The sequence below is a fragment of the Ornithorhynchus anatinus genome, chromosome 19, assembly GCF_004115215.2.
Source record: "Ornithorhynchus anatinus isolate Pmale09 chromosome 19, mOrnAna1.pri.v4, whole genome shotgun sequence".
In the NCBI taxonomy this organism is placed as follows: Eukaryota; Metazoa; Chordata; class Mammalia; order Monotremata; family Ornithorhynchidae; genus Ornithorhynchus; species Ornithorhynchus anatinus.
The window spans coordinates 12,223,766-12,239,723 of NC_041746.1; the positions used below are offsets into that span (position 1 = coordinate 12,223,766).

At 42.5% G+C, this 15,958-nt stretch overlaps 1 protein-coding gene across 2 annotated transcripts in view; it reads right to left on the reverse strand.

Annotated features, from left to right (window-relative positions):
• DTL (denticleless E3 ubiquitin protein ligase homolog) overlaps positions 1–15,958 on the reverse strand; it is a 33,369-nt gene that overhangs the window by 15,105 nt on the left and 2,306 nt on the right. For both annotated transcript variants that reach the window (XM_001509580.4, XM_007672342.3), the window contains exons 3-11: positions 15,560–15,658; positions 14,898–14,959; positions 14,658–14,778; positions 13,799–13,864; positions 12,544–12,659; positions 9,108–9,181; positions 7,988–8,091; positions 7,523–7,627; positions 3,237–3,349 (exon numbers count right to left, since the gene is read on the reverse strand). In XM_001509580.4, coding sequence (XP_001509630.1) covers positions 3,237–3,349; positions 7,523–7,627; positions 7,988–8,091; positions 9,108–9,181; positions 12,544–12,659; positions 13,799–13,864; positions 14,658–14,778; positions 14,898–14,959; positions 15,560–15,658 — 860 coding nt within the window. The remainder of the gene's footprint in view (positions 1–3,236; positions 3,350–7,522; positions 7,628–7,987; positions 8,092–9,107; positions 9,182–12,543; positions 12,660–13,798; positions 13,865–14,657; positions 14,779–14,897; positions 14,960–15,559; positions 15,659–15,958) is intronic.

The window sequence follows — 15,958 nt, forward strand, 5'->3', positions numbered from 1 at the left end:
GCCAAGCATCATGTCTGAACCACGTCATTCAACACTGCCATTAGATTGAGCCATGGAATTAACTAGGCGACACACAAGGCTGCTGGCCACTGATTGGAGGCCTGGAACCAGGTCACATGAGGCAGAGACATTTCCTAAGAAAGAAAATAGGTTTCCAAACCCCTATTCTCCATGAGAGAAATAAATGGGCCTGTGGCTCAAACATTTTGAGAGCAGGAAAGCAAATCTGGCTGGCAACAATCCTGAGCAGACTGGGAGCCAGAATAAGGAAATAAAAGTGGGAAAAGGAATGTAGATAAGATTGAGAGAGAGGAGGGGAGGGAGAAAGCAAATAAAAGGATAAGATAAGATGGCACAAAAGTAAGTTAGAAACTCAAATGAAAAAAAAGGGCCCAGGGGAACTGCTCTTGGCCTCTCAGAGTGAGAGAGAGAAGGAAGAGAGGCACTAAGCAGAGGTAAGCTGGGCAAAAACAAGTCAATGGTGAGAACCCCTTTATTTTATAAGATTTCATTTCAGGTAAAATGAGAATTTGACAGTAACTTAATTTATAATGAGAATGAGCATTAACAAGGAGAGCCAGGACAGCCAAACATTTTCAAGTTTTCGCCTGAAGCACACTTTTCCCCCTCACTTCCTGGAGCAGCAGTAACCAGAGTTAGTGAAAATAGAAATTGATTTTGCTGCTGCTTTAGACATCTCCCCAGAATTTCTGCTTCCAGGGCTTTGGAATCCCTATTCCCAGCAGAGTCATGAACTCCCCAGTGTCATCTGTTCCAGTTATTGCTAGTCTGCTGAACTCCCTGGAGTTCTTGTCTCCTTAAGGCACCAGCAAGAAGCTGCTCAGTAACAGCAGGAACTACTACTGCCAGTATTATAATGGCCAACCTCCCAGAATCCTCTGAAGTATCCTCAGGGAGTTTGGGGATACTACTATCAAAACTGATGCTCTTAATATTATGCTAAAGTTCTTCCACCTGTTCCTAACCAGCCTCATGGATTTTCCACATTTATAATGGGAAGGAAACCAAATAGGATTTCAATCTGTGACTTCAGAAAAATTTAGACATTTTAAGCATTTGTTTTGGCTCCTGCCCTTATTCACCTTACATGTTTTACTAGGGGGTGGGGGGAGAGCCTCCTCATGAAAGTAATCTAAGAAATTACAAGACATCCTTGGCTGAATGCTCAATTTAGTCCTCAAATAACCAGTGGCTCAATCGACAGCAATCAGCCCCTCGTACGACATGGACTGTGTCCAACCTGATTAACTTCTATCTACCTCAGCGCTTAGTACAGTGCTTGGCACATAAAAAAGCACTTAATATCATGATAATAGTGGTAAATGGCATGACCCCTCTCTTCACAGAGTTTACAATCCAACATGGGAAGCAAATAGAAAACACTTTGCATATAGAAGGAAGAAGACCATGGAAAGATGGGTAAGTGAACAAATAAGAACTTAAATAATAAGAGAATGTAAATCAATATGTTAAAAAAAAAACTTATGGGCGTTTATGAGGGCATAAGGGCTCATATGGTAGTTGAGAGGATGCGACTTTGGGCAGAAAACTGACTGGGAAAAGCCTCCTGAAGGACTTGAGATTTCAAAAGGGCTTTAAAAATAGAGAGGGCAGAGGTTTGATGGATTTGAAGAGGGATGGATTTCCAGGCAGAAAGGGCATGAGCAACAGGTCAGGGGGCAGAACAAAGCACAGGAAAAAGGTTAGGTTGGGAGGAAATGAAGAGTGTGAGCTGGATTGTAGTGGGAGAATGGAGCGGATAAGAGGGGGAGCTGATGCACTGCCTTAAAGCCAATGGTCAGAGTTTCTGCTTGAAAGAATGGGTATTCACTCCAGATTTTAGAGTAGAGACATATGCAGAACAACTTCCCATTCCATGAACTCTCTGACAGATCTGGAACCAATTTTCCCCTCCGAATCTTCTTCTCAGCAGCCAGGAAATGTTCGTCATTTCGTGGCATTTGTATTCTCTCCACAGGATGTCAAATGGCCTTAAGCTTCTCAGCTGTCAGCAACCAATTTGGAATTGCTCCTTTATACAAAAGCTTTACTCTAAACTAAGCAGGAGAAAAAGCTTAGCGCTTATAAACTGGGTGGGGGACCAAGGGGTTATAGCCCTTAAAAAAAATTAGAGAGCTCATGTTTTCTGTTGCTATTAGAAATGAAATGAGGGCTCTCCTGGCTGCCAAAGGATGCAGAACAGAGAATGTTTAATGCCCATTCTAACAGTATGAAGGGATACCATCTCTCTGTGCCTCAGTTGCCTCATCTATAAAAGAGGATGAAGACTATAAATCCTGTGTGGCTCAGGGACTGTGTTCAACCTGATTATCTCATATCTACCTCAGCATCTAGTACAGTGCCAGGCACATAGTAAGCGCTGAACAAATACCATCTAAGAAAATACCTCATTTGTAAAATGGGGATTAAGATTGTATGATCCATGTGGGACATGGATTGTGTCCAGCCTGATTATCTTGTATTTTCCCCAGTGCTTAATAAAGTGTCTGTCACATAGTAAGCGCTTACCAAATACCATAAAAAATGCTGAGTTCCTTGAGAGCTCCATATAACGAGGTCACAAGTCATCTTACAAATCGAGCAATAAAAACAAATGATGTTATTTCATAAGCATTTATTAGGTGCCAACTAGTATTCTAAGCTCTGGAATAGATACAAAATAAAACAGATTTCATCCCCATGTCACAGATGGGAAAACTAAGGCACAGAGCAGTTCAGTGACTTGCCCAAAGTCACAAAGCAGGCAAGTGATGGAACCAAGACTACAACCAATTCTCCCGACTTCCAGCCTGTGTCCTCTTTCCACTAGGCTAGTCAGTATGCTGCTGACTAGTCCCTATGCTCTTTTTCCATTCTTCTAACTCCTTGCCATTTTTGAAAGTCCCTGTGGAGCATGTAGCATACCAGGTAGCTCCAGAAATAGTTAAAAATCAGACTGTGCTCGAAGCAAAGGGCAGGCTTTGATTAATCCATAGTTTCATGTGTATGGGAATTCTACTAAGAGGATAGCATCACATTTACAGATGATAGATTGCAGTTTCAATTTTATAATCCTCTACTGCTCTGAAACTAAGTGTCTTGAATATAAAAATGGCACCAGTTCTTTGGGGCAGACCCCAGGACAGTGGTTTGAACCTTTTGGGTCCTTGATAACCCTTCTTGGTAGCTGAATTTTCTGGCAAACACACACTTACCTTCCAGATATAAGCAGCCTCATCACTGGAACCACTGACCAGGAATTGATCATCAGGGCTAATACTGGATTTCACATAAAAGGTGGAGTTCTGATGTCCACTGAAGGTTGCCACTGCCAAAGGGAGGAAAAAAAATGAATTCTACTTTCTATTCATTTTGGGGCTCTTCTGGGTGCACAGCCCATATCTATCCTCTAAAAAAGTAGTTTGACAGGCAATTATCCCAAACAGTGTTGCTAAACCAGTCTCCCCACCTCTTTAATGTCAACAATTATTAGATTCACTTCAGTGGCTCAAGACTAGATGCTGGGCTTCTTACTACCAGTATTCCTACCTTCCTGCTTCCTGGTTGGCAGTTGGGCCAACTCATCTTGCCCAGGCTTGATTAGATAGTATGGATCGGAGATAAAGGGCCTCAAGACACACTTTCTGCCCCATGTACACCAGGTGAAATTAATAGTACCAGCAGCAGCAAAAGTATCTATTGAATATTCACTGGGCACAATGCACTGTGCATTTCTGGAGCTGAGCCAGGTGGAAACAGGTGTCAGGTTTCTCAATGTTAAATCTGCGGGCCGGGATCCCATCTACCAACCCTGTGGTATTGTACTTCCCAAGTGCTTAGTAGCAATCAGTGTTATTTATTGAGCACTTACTGTGTGCAGAGCACTGTACTAAGCACTTGGGCGAATACAGTATAACAGAGTTGGTAGATATGTTCCCTCCCCACAGTGATAGTTGCTCTGCACAAGGTAAGTGCTCAATAAATATCATTGATTAATTTACTGACTGGACCTGGGGATCCCTGAAAAATCGATTTTTGAGGCAGGAAAGAACATTAATAATAATAATGTTGGTATTTGTTAAGCGCTTACTGGGTGCCGAGCACTGTTCTAAGCGCTGGGGTAGACATAGGGGAATCAGGTTGTCCCACATGGGGCTCACAGTCTTAATCCCCATTTTACAGATGAGGTAACTGAGGCCCAGAGAAGTTAAGTGACTTGCCCACAGTCACACAGCTGACAAGTGGCCGAGCCGCGATTCGAACTCATGACCCCTGACTCCAAAGCCCGTGCTCTTTCCACTGAGCCACGCTGGGAACCTCTTTCACCTCTACAGATTTTACTAGCCTCGAGGTTGGGTCTTTTGCTACTGGCTGGATGGCTCACTGAGCATCTACTGTGTTTTCACACCCTCTTCGACCAAGGTACCAGAACTGCATTCTTTTTCTTTGGGTTTTTACCACTTATTTTTCAGATGTAATCTCCCTGGGAGCAGAGACCATATCCTTTTTGCTGAATTCTGTATGAGGCCCAATATACCCTATATTGGGATACTCAAGACTCACTCAAAACCGAACTACTATAGATGCTAAGACAGGGCATCAAGCTTGTTTGATTATGCCGTTCTCATAGGTGAGAATGCTAGTTGCTCAAACAGAAGCAGACCTGGAAGGGTGAGGAATGGACTTTAGCCATGAGAGCTTCATGTTTTGACATTTTCATTAGCTGGGTGTGGAGAATGCAGGCTCAGGAGCAAGGAGCAGGGGAAATTTTTATTTTATAATTAAAGTCTGAAGAAGAACATGCTCTCAAACAAATGATGAAGTGAACTATTTCAATTTTTTAAAAAAAGAATTATTACCACCACGTTTGAGATTCTGAAACCTCTTCAGCCTAGCCACAACTCTGACAAGGAACAGAAATACCAATACTTAGAGGAGAAATGGAATATTCAAATTGGGCCCTCAAACCAGACCAAGCCAGGTCTGCAGGTGCTGGACTTCTTGCTTTCCAGGATGAAAGGTTAAGAGACCCAATTTAGCACCGGTGTGTAATCGGTCCTTCTACTCCCAAGAGTATGAACAAAGCAGTACACTATCAGGAGACACCAAGTGGTCAGATTAACAATTTTTGGAGGAGAATTTAAAAGAGCATTTGATTTTCGCAAGACAATGAAGTGACTGAAAAACTACCTAAATATAGGATGACATTATTTTTGCTGAAAACCAGGACATCGGGGCCCCATTCCATGGCTGCATGCCAGGAATGAACTCTGACCTGCTGGGATCCCACACATGGCAGGTTTAGTTGGTCCCATTTTTTTTTTTTTATAATATTAACGGAAAGAACCATACAAGACTTATCTTGGAAAACAAAATGTATGTTGTAACCTTCCTGGATACTCTTCCTAAATTGGGGATATTTGTCATATAATACATGATTTTTTTCCCCCTATTTAAAGGCCCCTCAAGTGTAGCTGATTTAGCTTGTACCTAAATCTGGCACTGCTGCAGCGTGGCTTAGTGGAAAGAGCATAGGCTTGGGAGTCAGAGGTCGTGGGTTCTAATCTCTGGTCCGCCACTTGTCTGCTGTGTGACCTTGGGCAAGTCACTTAACTACTCTGGGCCTCAGTTACCTCATCTATAAAAATGGGGATTAAGAAATATGAGCCCCGCGTGGGACAATCGGACTACCCTGTATCTATCCCAGCACTTAGAACAGTGCTTTGCACATAGTAAGCACTTAACAAATACCGTAATTATTATTTCCCAGCCCCCTTTCTCTTAACAACTAAGTGAAGGGAAAGGGAAGTGAAGGGTGGGACTTAAACTGAGTATGCTCTAGCCTGAATGTCAAAGTCAAAGTATTTGAAGTGAACAAGAGCACCTGGGATTGAGGCAAGATAGGCTGGCCAGTTCACCTGGGACTGGTTCAATCCTAGCCATTTGCATACTTTTCTAAAATTGCTCAGGGCAGTCTACAAAGATATGGCACTGTCCTAGTTAAACCAGGATTAATGGCAAAGCTACCTCAAAATCTTCTTTTCGGGCAATGAAGAGTAATATTTTTTGTTGTTGTTGTTAAGGAAAACAACAGGCAATAAAGTTGCGAAAAACACCAGAAGGGAGTGTGGAAAATAAATCAGGCAGCATGTTGATCAATCAGGTGCACACAATTAATGTGACAGAGATCACCACTGAAAACAGGCTCCCTCCTCCTAAAGCATCCTGAATCCAGTCTCACTCCCTACCCCATCTAAGTCTATTCTATGAATGTGATCCCTAGGAGCACAATTTCCCAGTAAGCCTACAGGGGTTTGTTGCCCTCTGCCGTTTGAGAAACAACAATCTTTCCTATAAAGTTCTGGGTTCACCAGTGGCTCTTGAAAGAAGTTTTAAAGACTCCCCAATCAATCCAGAGAGGTTTAACACTTTTGGCTGTGTTAATTTCAGAGTTTCAGACTAATATTAATAATTTACCTTTGCTTGCATAAAACACAATTATCTGGGCCTTATTTGTGCACATAAACACAATTATCTAGGCTTTCTTACAGGCAACAGAGTCAAATAAATGACTTCAGGCATTCAGGGGCCCCCTTTATCCTTGGTTTAAGATGAGGACTGATGAAGGCAGGAAGGATAAACATAAACTAAGGAACCGAAGTCCTTTCTATTGCTATGTGACTATGAACGAGTGATGAATCAGAGCAGTTTTACATGATGAAGCTCTATGTGGAAACGAAATTATCTGAAAAGCCTAATAATAGATGATTCCTCTTACAAAATTAGAAATTGCTACAGATTAAAATTCTGGTTCTATTCGGGGCTCTAATCAAATACTCCCACTTCTGTTTCATGTCTTCGTGTATGGGCAACATTAGATTTAAATCAGGCCATGTGAAATGCTTTTTGAGATAGTCAAGCCCTAAATAACAGCTTGGGGTAGTCTCCACTGGAAACTTTCGTGAGTTCAGCTAAAAATGCTCCAGTTCCTTGCTATTTTAAGGCTGCTTGTTTATCGCCATATCTGTCTTTATTTTTGGTGGGGAATGAGAGGCTCTGGGGATTCATAAAGGAATTCATATTCTTGGCTCTACCGGGCAAATGAATAGTGACTAGCCTCACACCTAGTGCCTGTTGAGGTAGGAATTTGGTGGTCTTGATTTAGTTTCCCATAGTGCTGAGGAAATTGATGCTTTTATGACCTGGACATCGGGTTCCTCTGAATTTAGCAGTTCAAAACTGGAGTTGTGCACCCTTGCCAATAAAAATCCCAAGTGTGGGGACAAAGAATCCCTAGGGAAGTAACTTATTCTCCAAGACTTCAGCTTGAATATTGGTTTAAGGAGTGAGGAGGTCACATATATAGACAGACTCACAGCAGACGTTCCAATTCCTGCATGTAAATTTTGTCCTCAGTGACTTTACTCCATCACTCTGAGCACCCAATTCTTTCTGCTCTTTATAAGTGACAGCCATTTCATCAAGGACTTCAGTGTCTTACCTGGAGTGGTCTGTAAGCCTGTCATATTGAACATGTAGATATTATCATCTGTGCAGTTAGCAAACAGAGTGGAACAAGTGGAGTCCATAACAAGACTTGAGTATCCTGGAGAAAAGAATTCCAAAAATATCAGTGTTGGGGGGGGACAGGCTGCATGGAGCTGCCTGGGTGACAAAAATATAAAATGAACAATAAGAATCAGATATTGTCCTTGGTCAGAAAAGGCCAAAACGATTTAGCCTAGAAAGATGTCTAAACTGGGATATCTATAAGCCTGTTATACGTTGGTCTTTTTAGTGCTCAAAAAGTACACAACCAGAAAGCCCCACTCAAGAAAGAAGCTGGCTTTTCCCAAGCAACAGTTCTTTCCTTTCTTAATATCGGGGAATGGACAAACATTGTATAAGGTGAGAGATCAATTTCCACCTCACCACCCCCGAGAGACATCACCAAGAAAATCCTTACCTAGTTTGCGAGTGCTGTTACCCGGGTATGAGAAGGACTTGCAGGATACTGGCTCCTGCTTATGGGTGGTGTAATTTTTCCGCAAATCCCACACTTTGATTATTCTGAAAGCCAAAGGAGAGAAAGTCATTTTTCAGTGTGGCTCCCTGCCCTGCCTGGGATGGCTTTCAGCAGAGTCTTTACTGGTACTGTTACGAGGAGTATCTTCCCTTAGTAAGGGCATCTCACTGGGAACGGCTGAGGGTGTTAAAAGTTACACCAATGTGATGCACTGTGAGGCTTCCAGGTTTGATGGAAAGGAAACAGATGTGCTCTGACCCAAGGTGATCAATTTCCAAGAGGAGGAAAAAGGAAGGAGAAAGCTGCTCTTGACCCCACTGCCCAATTTCCCTGCTAGACTCAGCACTCGGGGCAGTTGGTCACAAAGTTCTAGGGCATTAGAATGAAATTCAGCAGTTGGCCTAAAGTCCCTCCTACTTAGACTGTGAGCCCCATTCAGGACGGAGACTGTGTCCGACCTAATTAACTTGTACCTACCCCACCACTTGGAACGGTGTTTGATGCATAGACAGTGCTTAACAAATACCATTAAAAGGAAAAAAAAAAAGAGTAAAAACGCTTGCATTGTTACTACAACTGCTTCCCACAAGTCAGGACTTCAAGTCCCAAAAGTGCTACCTACAGGATCACCAGTCACCAGGAGGGCAAACTGAGGCCCTAAAACTGCTAAATTTACTGTGCAAAGCCAGAAGCAGCCAGGAAGTGCTTTTATTTATCATGAGCATGCATTTTCCCAAGTCAGTGTAAAAGAACTGAACCCTCAACTCTTCCACTCTAGTTAAGAATTCCTCCTTTCTAAAAGTCCAAGACAGACTAAATAAGTAGTCATATTTGGTCTTTCCTCTTGTGTGGCACTGAAAGGGACCTGCTATGCATAGCAGAGAGGCAGCAGCTCAACTCCATGCTGAAATAACTGCCTAACTGAACATTTACTATCCTCTAGTCACTAGTTACAACCATAAAGGATATAATCCACTGTAAACAAACCATAAGGAAGGACCTTAAATTGTTCTCTCCCACCACACCCACTGTTCAGAAGAAAAGAAATGCCAGTTCTTACCCATCCACAGCTCCTGCTGACACTAGGGTGTGCTCATCTTGAAAGACAACCACAGTCACACTTTGCTGAAAATCCTAAAATGGCAAGACAAGAAGAGATCATAATTTTATTGCCCACGACACCTTCGAGATCCAAGGGTTAAAAACTAGCTGGGAGATTTTTAACACTTAAGATGTTTGAGATATAAAGGGTAGCCATCTAATTGTATGGCATTTTTTCCTGTTTACTTAGTGTGCTTTAGGAAGGGTAATAGCATACCACTACTCCAATCTGCCTATTGACTTCTGAGTGCAATTCAAGTGTTGGTTTAGTTAATAAAGCCCTAGTTAAAGAGTCTTTTTTTTCCCCTTCCATCTCTTCACCAGTTGAGACCAACCAGGACTAGGATGACCATATTTTCTTGGTGATTTTAAGGGACCCATCCTTCAAAAAAAACAAGATTATAAAAAACTTGGTGGGATTTTAAACATAGAAATTAACACAAAAAATCATCTAAAATAATACCTTAAAAAGGTACTTTCAAAGTACCACCTGTTGCTCGGCCTTTTTATTTTTCTTTATCCACCCCACCTACTCCCCTTGTCCTTTCAATTCCATGGTTCTTTTAAACCTTCTTCCCCATGGCCTCCATGTCTCCCTTCCTTTCCCCTTCACCCACCTAACCCCAGAGGGTGGAATGGAGTAGTTTTCATTAAAAATGTGGGACAAAGTGCATCCCATACTGATTTCGTATGGACTGCAAGACATCCTGGGACATCCCAATTTTGGACCAATCGTTCTCTAAGGACACATATTTTTAAAAAAATTATGAGTAGGCAGACTGTTGTAGCGATAGGTGATTGTACAAGAGATTTCCCAGATTTTTTCAAAAAGGCAGGCAAGAAAAGGTGGGGAACCAGAGGAATGTCAACAGATCCTGAGATTCAAAGTAAACAGGTTTGAGATGTGGTATAATAATAATTGAATAATTACAATTGTGGTATTTGTCACACGTTTACTATGTGCCAAGCACTGTACTAAGTGGGGAAGATTCAAGAAAATCGGGTCAGGTAGTCCCTGTCCTACACGGAGCTCACAGTCCAAGTAGGAGGGAGAACAGGTATTAAATTCCCATTTTAAAGGTGAGAAACTGAGGCACAGAGAAATTAGGTGATTTGCCCAAGGCCTCACAACAGGAAGTGATGAGCCAGAATTGGAATCTGAGTCCCCTTACTCCCAGACCCCTGCTCTTCCCACTAGGCTTCAATGCTTCTCAAAGAACAGTGAAACTCGATTAGAAGCTCAAGGGCAGGGACTAAGCCTTCTATTTTTATTACACGCTTCAAAACACCTAGCATAGTGTTCTGCACTGTAGGGGTACAAAAAAAACTGAAAATGGTGATGATGATCTTATGAAGACTTAATATTTTCAACACCCCACTGAACAAGCATTGCAAATGAGATAACTGGGACTTGAGTCGTACAGTAAATACCTATTTTAGGAAACCTTCCCAGGCTAGGTGGCTTGGGCAAAGATCCTTTCCACCCCCAGCTCTCTGTTTAGCAATTACTCTTCCCCAGCGAGCTGGCTGAGTCTAACTGAAAAGAGTTGGAAAACCAATTAAGACCTCTGTGGGGCACATAATGTGAGTCATGCCACTTTAGAATGCAAGCTCTTAGAAAGCTGGAACCATTCTGGGGGTTTATTGAATTCAGTGCCTGACAATCAGTCAACCAATGACATTTACTGAGTGCTTACTTTGTGCAGAGCACTGTACTAAGTGTTTGGGAGGGTACAATATATATAGGTGTTGACCGGTTCTGGCTTGGAACACCCTCCCTCTTCATATGCGACAGACGATCACTCTCCCCACCTACTAAACCTTATTAAAAGCACATCTCTTCCAAAAGGCTTTTCCTAACTAAGCCCTCATTTCCTCTTCTCCCACTCCCTTCTGTGTTGGCCCTGCCACTTGGATTTGCACCCTTTATTCACCCCTCCCTCAGCCCCACAGCACAGCACTCATGTACTGTGGAAGCATAGTGGTCAGGGCCTTGCTTTCTTCTCCCTTCTCTCTCTAGCCATCCCCTCTGAGCTCTTTCACCTGTAGGCCTCTTGACTGCTTCATAACAAGAAAACCACAAGTACTGCCGAGCTTGCTACCCAAAGCAAGCACACACTACCCTCCCCAGTTTGCATCCTGCCTGTTTTAATCACAGAGATTGGCATATTAAGGGACTCTAGGTAAGAAGGAACTATTCCTCCTTTGTCAAGGCAAAGGCCCATTGATCAGATCAGAGGCAGGGAGTGGCATCTGCTCACTTGGCCTCTATTATTGAGGAACAAAACAGGGCTTGGTAATTGCCCTGAGGGGAGAGTTTTCTGCTGCCTGTCTTAAAATCTGCATCATGTACCGTGCTCTCAGCAACTACACCGGCTATATATAAGAAACTCTGTCCTGCGTGAAGCTGAACTGATCTTGACTAGCAGGGGAAACTGTCAACCTTCACTTCCTACTAGTGCTAGTAGAAATGATTTTGTCTCTGACATACCCACTTGAACACACTGCAGAGTCTGTGAAATTTTCTTCGACAGTACAAAGCCAAAATGTATTTAATAATAATGTTGGTATTTGTTAAGCGCTTACTATATGCAGAGCACTATTCTAAGCACTGGGGTAGATACAGGGTAATCAGGTTGTCCCACGTGGGGCTCACAGTCTTCATCCCCATTTTACAGATGAGGTAACTGAGGCACAGAGAAGTGACTTGCCCACAGTCACACAGCTGACAAGTGGCAGAGCCGGGATTCGAACCCATGACCTCTGACTCCCAAGCCACTGAGCCACGATTTATATTAATGTCTGTCTCCCTCTCTAGACTGCAAGCTCACTGTGGGCAAGGGACGGGTCTACCAACTCTGTTATACTTTCCCAAGTGCCTAGTACAGTGCTCTGCAAATAGTAAGCGTTTGGTAAATATGATTGACCGACTGTTGACAAGATAATAATAATAATGTACTTGTTAAGATCTTACTATGTACCAAGGACTGTTGTAAACACGGTGGGTAAATACAAGTTAATCAGGTTGGACAAACTCCCTGTCCCACGTGGGACTCACACTCTTAATCCCCATTTTACAGCTGAGGTAACGGAGGCATGGGGAAGTGAAGTGACTTGCCCAAGGTCACAAAGCAGACAAGTGGCAGAGCCAGGATTAGAAGCCAGGTCCTTCTGACTCCCAGGCCCATGCTCTATCCACTAAGCCACACTGCTTCCTGCCCTCAAGGAGCTGTTGTGCGCACTATAAAAAATCTTCAGCAACAAACTGGTAGTATGTCAGAAATACAATTTGGTACAGCTAGCACCCAGACGTGGTTTATCTTAGATGATAACCTCCTGAACTGATCTGTAAGGATAATGATTTTCATAGACAATTTGAATTTTCAAGCCCATACCACTGAAGGAGCAAGTCCTCTCACATTCAGCTTCTTCTTCTTAAACTTCAGAGGAGTCTGCTTATCTGAGATGTTGTGAGCACCACTGATTTGATTCACTTGCCTGTAAAATCCATCTGAAAAATATTCCAGTACACCTCAATTAGGTTCTGGGACTTAATTTTGGGCCATGTTTTATTTTAAAAAAGATTGGAAACATTTTATAACCAAAGCCTTTGAACGAGTTCCTTGGTATTCAATGAAATTAAAATGTGGCAGAGGCAACTGGACTTCTTTTTTTAATGATATCTGTTAAGCGCTTATATGCCAGGCACTGTACTAACCGTTGCAGATAATACATAAATTAATCAGGATGGATACGTCCATGCCCTACATAGGACTCACAGCCTTAATTCCCATTTTCCAGATAAGGTAACACAGAGACGTGAAGTGATTGCCCAAGGTCACAGAGCAGACAAGTGGCAGAGCTGGGATTAGAACCTGGGTTATTCTGACTTCCAGGCCTGTGCTTTTAATAATAATAATAATAATAATAATGTTGGTATTTGTTAAGCGCTTACTATGTGCAAAGCACTGTTCTAAGCGCTGGGGTAGTCACAAGGGAATCAGGTTGTCCCGCACGTGGGGCTCACAGTCTTCATCCCCATTTTACAGATGAGATAACTGAGGCACAGAGAAGTAAAGTGACTTGCCCACAGTCACACAGCTGACAAGTGGCAGAGCCGGGAGTCGAACCCGTGACCTCTGACTCCGAAGCCCGGGCTCTTTCCACTGAGCCATGCTGCTTCCCATCTTTTCTGCACTGGGATATGCTTTTATTACCCAAAAGGACAGGTAAGAACAAACAATCATCCTCCCAGTTTTTTCAATCTAGTTAGCAATTTCTGCTGCAGCCTATTAGAGCAGAGAGACAGACAAAATTAATAATAGGCCTTTCGGCTTAGTGGTGTCACTGGGCAATTTGACCCTGGATTTAATTTAATGCAAAACTCTAGAACCAGAATAATTTGACTGAAAATTAACCCAACCCCAGTCATTTACTTGATGACTTCAACTTAATCAGTGGCTTAAAATGTTGCCATTTAATTCATTATGAATGAAATAAAAAGCTGGAGGCTGAGACCTAGGTATAAGATTGTTAGGCGCTCTATTACTCAAACACATGTGCCTCCTAGTGGTTTATGGTAAAAACACCTTTCATTTCGCTCAAGATCCTGTAGGGTAAAATAAAAAATTCTCTGGTCTAAGTACTCACCTTTCTTGTTGCATCTGGTGTCCCAGACCATAATGTTGCCATCTCTTCCTCCGGTACAAAATACAGCTGTAGGAATAGAATCGTACATTGTCAAAAATTTAATGATTAGTTTCTCAGAGTAGCACAAACCTAGAAGCCAAAAGTCTTAAAAGAAAAAAAAATCGGACTTCAATTCTGAAAGCAAGATAGTTGACTCTGCCTCTTGTTTGGACGGTAATATGTGCTCGAGGAGAAACTCAAATTAATTTGGTTTGCAGGGTCTATTTCTATAAAGTACTAAAATGGGAATTTGTGCTGCAATAAAGGTAGTGAAGTGTAAATGGGGATGATTTTTGCCAGTCAAAATTAGTTGCTAGCCTTTTTGTTAAGATTCTTGTGGAACTTTGCATCTGTGGAGGAGATCTAAGTGAATCTGACTGCAAGTGCTTAAAGCTTCTCATTATATCCACCCCAGTGCTTAGTACAGTGCCCGGCACATTGTAAGGGCCTAGCAAATACCACAATTATTATTAAGCCAGAGCTTAATTTATGAAGGCACCAATTATTGTTTTAACCTAATTGCCAGGCTATAATGATTGCTTAAAATTTTTCATCAAACCCAACATAGCATTGCTATGCAAGACATCATTTAAGACTCCCCAGTCACCTAGAAACAAGAGCAGAGTTTATAATTGAGCCTTAAGGCTGACCCCTCTGAATGTTAGGCTTGTAAGTAGGTGGGAAAGTCTCTTGTTTGATGGCAGGAGAGGATAAGTTGGAAATAATGGCAGGTGACTTCTCTGACATTACCTAGCTGAACTCAAGAATGTTTAAGGACACATACATGCAAAGAGACACACTCTACCTCTCTCTCTCTTACCTTTCTGAAATTTAGAAAAGGCAACTGACTTGAGGCTGCACTGATGACCTTTGCATACTCCAATCAGCTCTCCAGCTTTGACATCCCACAGTCTGGCTGTCTGATCTCCTGATGCTGTCACCTTCCAGAGATAAAGGAATCTTGTTTAATCATCTGCCTTAATGTTTTTAAATAATCACCCTTATTAAATAATGGGCCTATGGACAGTTGATCACACCTTCCCAAAGAAAAGCCACTTACAAGTCGATGTTCTCCAGGAACCCAAGTCAGGTCAAAGACAGCGTTGGAGTGAGCCATCCACTCTGCACAAAGCAAAAAACAGGACAATACTACTAAAATGGCTAATGTAAGACTTTGCTTCTTGAGCCACCATAGTGTTTAGAGCAGGGGGTGGCAATCTCTTAGCGCTGAAGAACCAGACAGAATGAATCCTTTGAGCAGCTGGTGTGCAAAGTCAGTCATACAATTTACACACCCATTAACAACTTTCTTCATCATGAATTGGTCTCCTCTCCCCTCCCCAGCTTTTGACAGCCTCATTTAAAACCAAGAGCCAGATGACTCCCAAGCCACATGTGCAAGTCCTGAGTTTAAATGGCATTAGATGGAAGGCCCTGTTACAGCATATAGGACTAGAAACCATGGGGAAAGCAAGGCGGAGTGCGTTGCTCACGGCAACAAAATCAGCCCCACCGAGGCTACTTTCGGGGGGAAGCAGGGTTCGGTTCTCAGTTAAAAGGCAGACTCAGTTACGGTAGTCAGTGAATTTACAGGATGACACATGGTCTACCTGACAGAGCTCGCAAACCTCATTTCTAACCCAGTAAATCCCGAAGCCTCCAACTAACTGGTCTAACTCACTTTCCCCACCTAGGTCACATCACATGCCCTGAGAGATTTACCTTTGAAAAATTTCTTTCTGCAAGTGCGGGATTCTGTGTTGTACAGGCTAATGAAGCCTTCTTCATTGGCAACTGCAAGAATATGCTGTAGGTTGGGGGCTGAATGGAAAAACACAGTGAAATATTCTGAAAACAAGACCATGAGGGAAAAAACCCCCCACCAAACAAACCCTAAAAAGAAAAATTCACTGTTTGGTGCCAAGATGCACAAATAAGACTACTCAGTTATGGATCAATAGAAAGAATCAGGATGAGCATTTGGGACTTGTTCGAAATGACAGAGAGAAAAGCCACATTCTACTGCACTATTAAGAGTTAGTTCATTTAAAAGTTGAATGCTTTTCAGATTGAAAATGGCCTGGCCTAATTCAGGAGTTTGAGAGTACCTGTGCCCTAAAG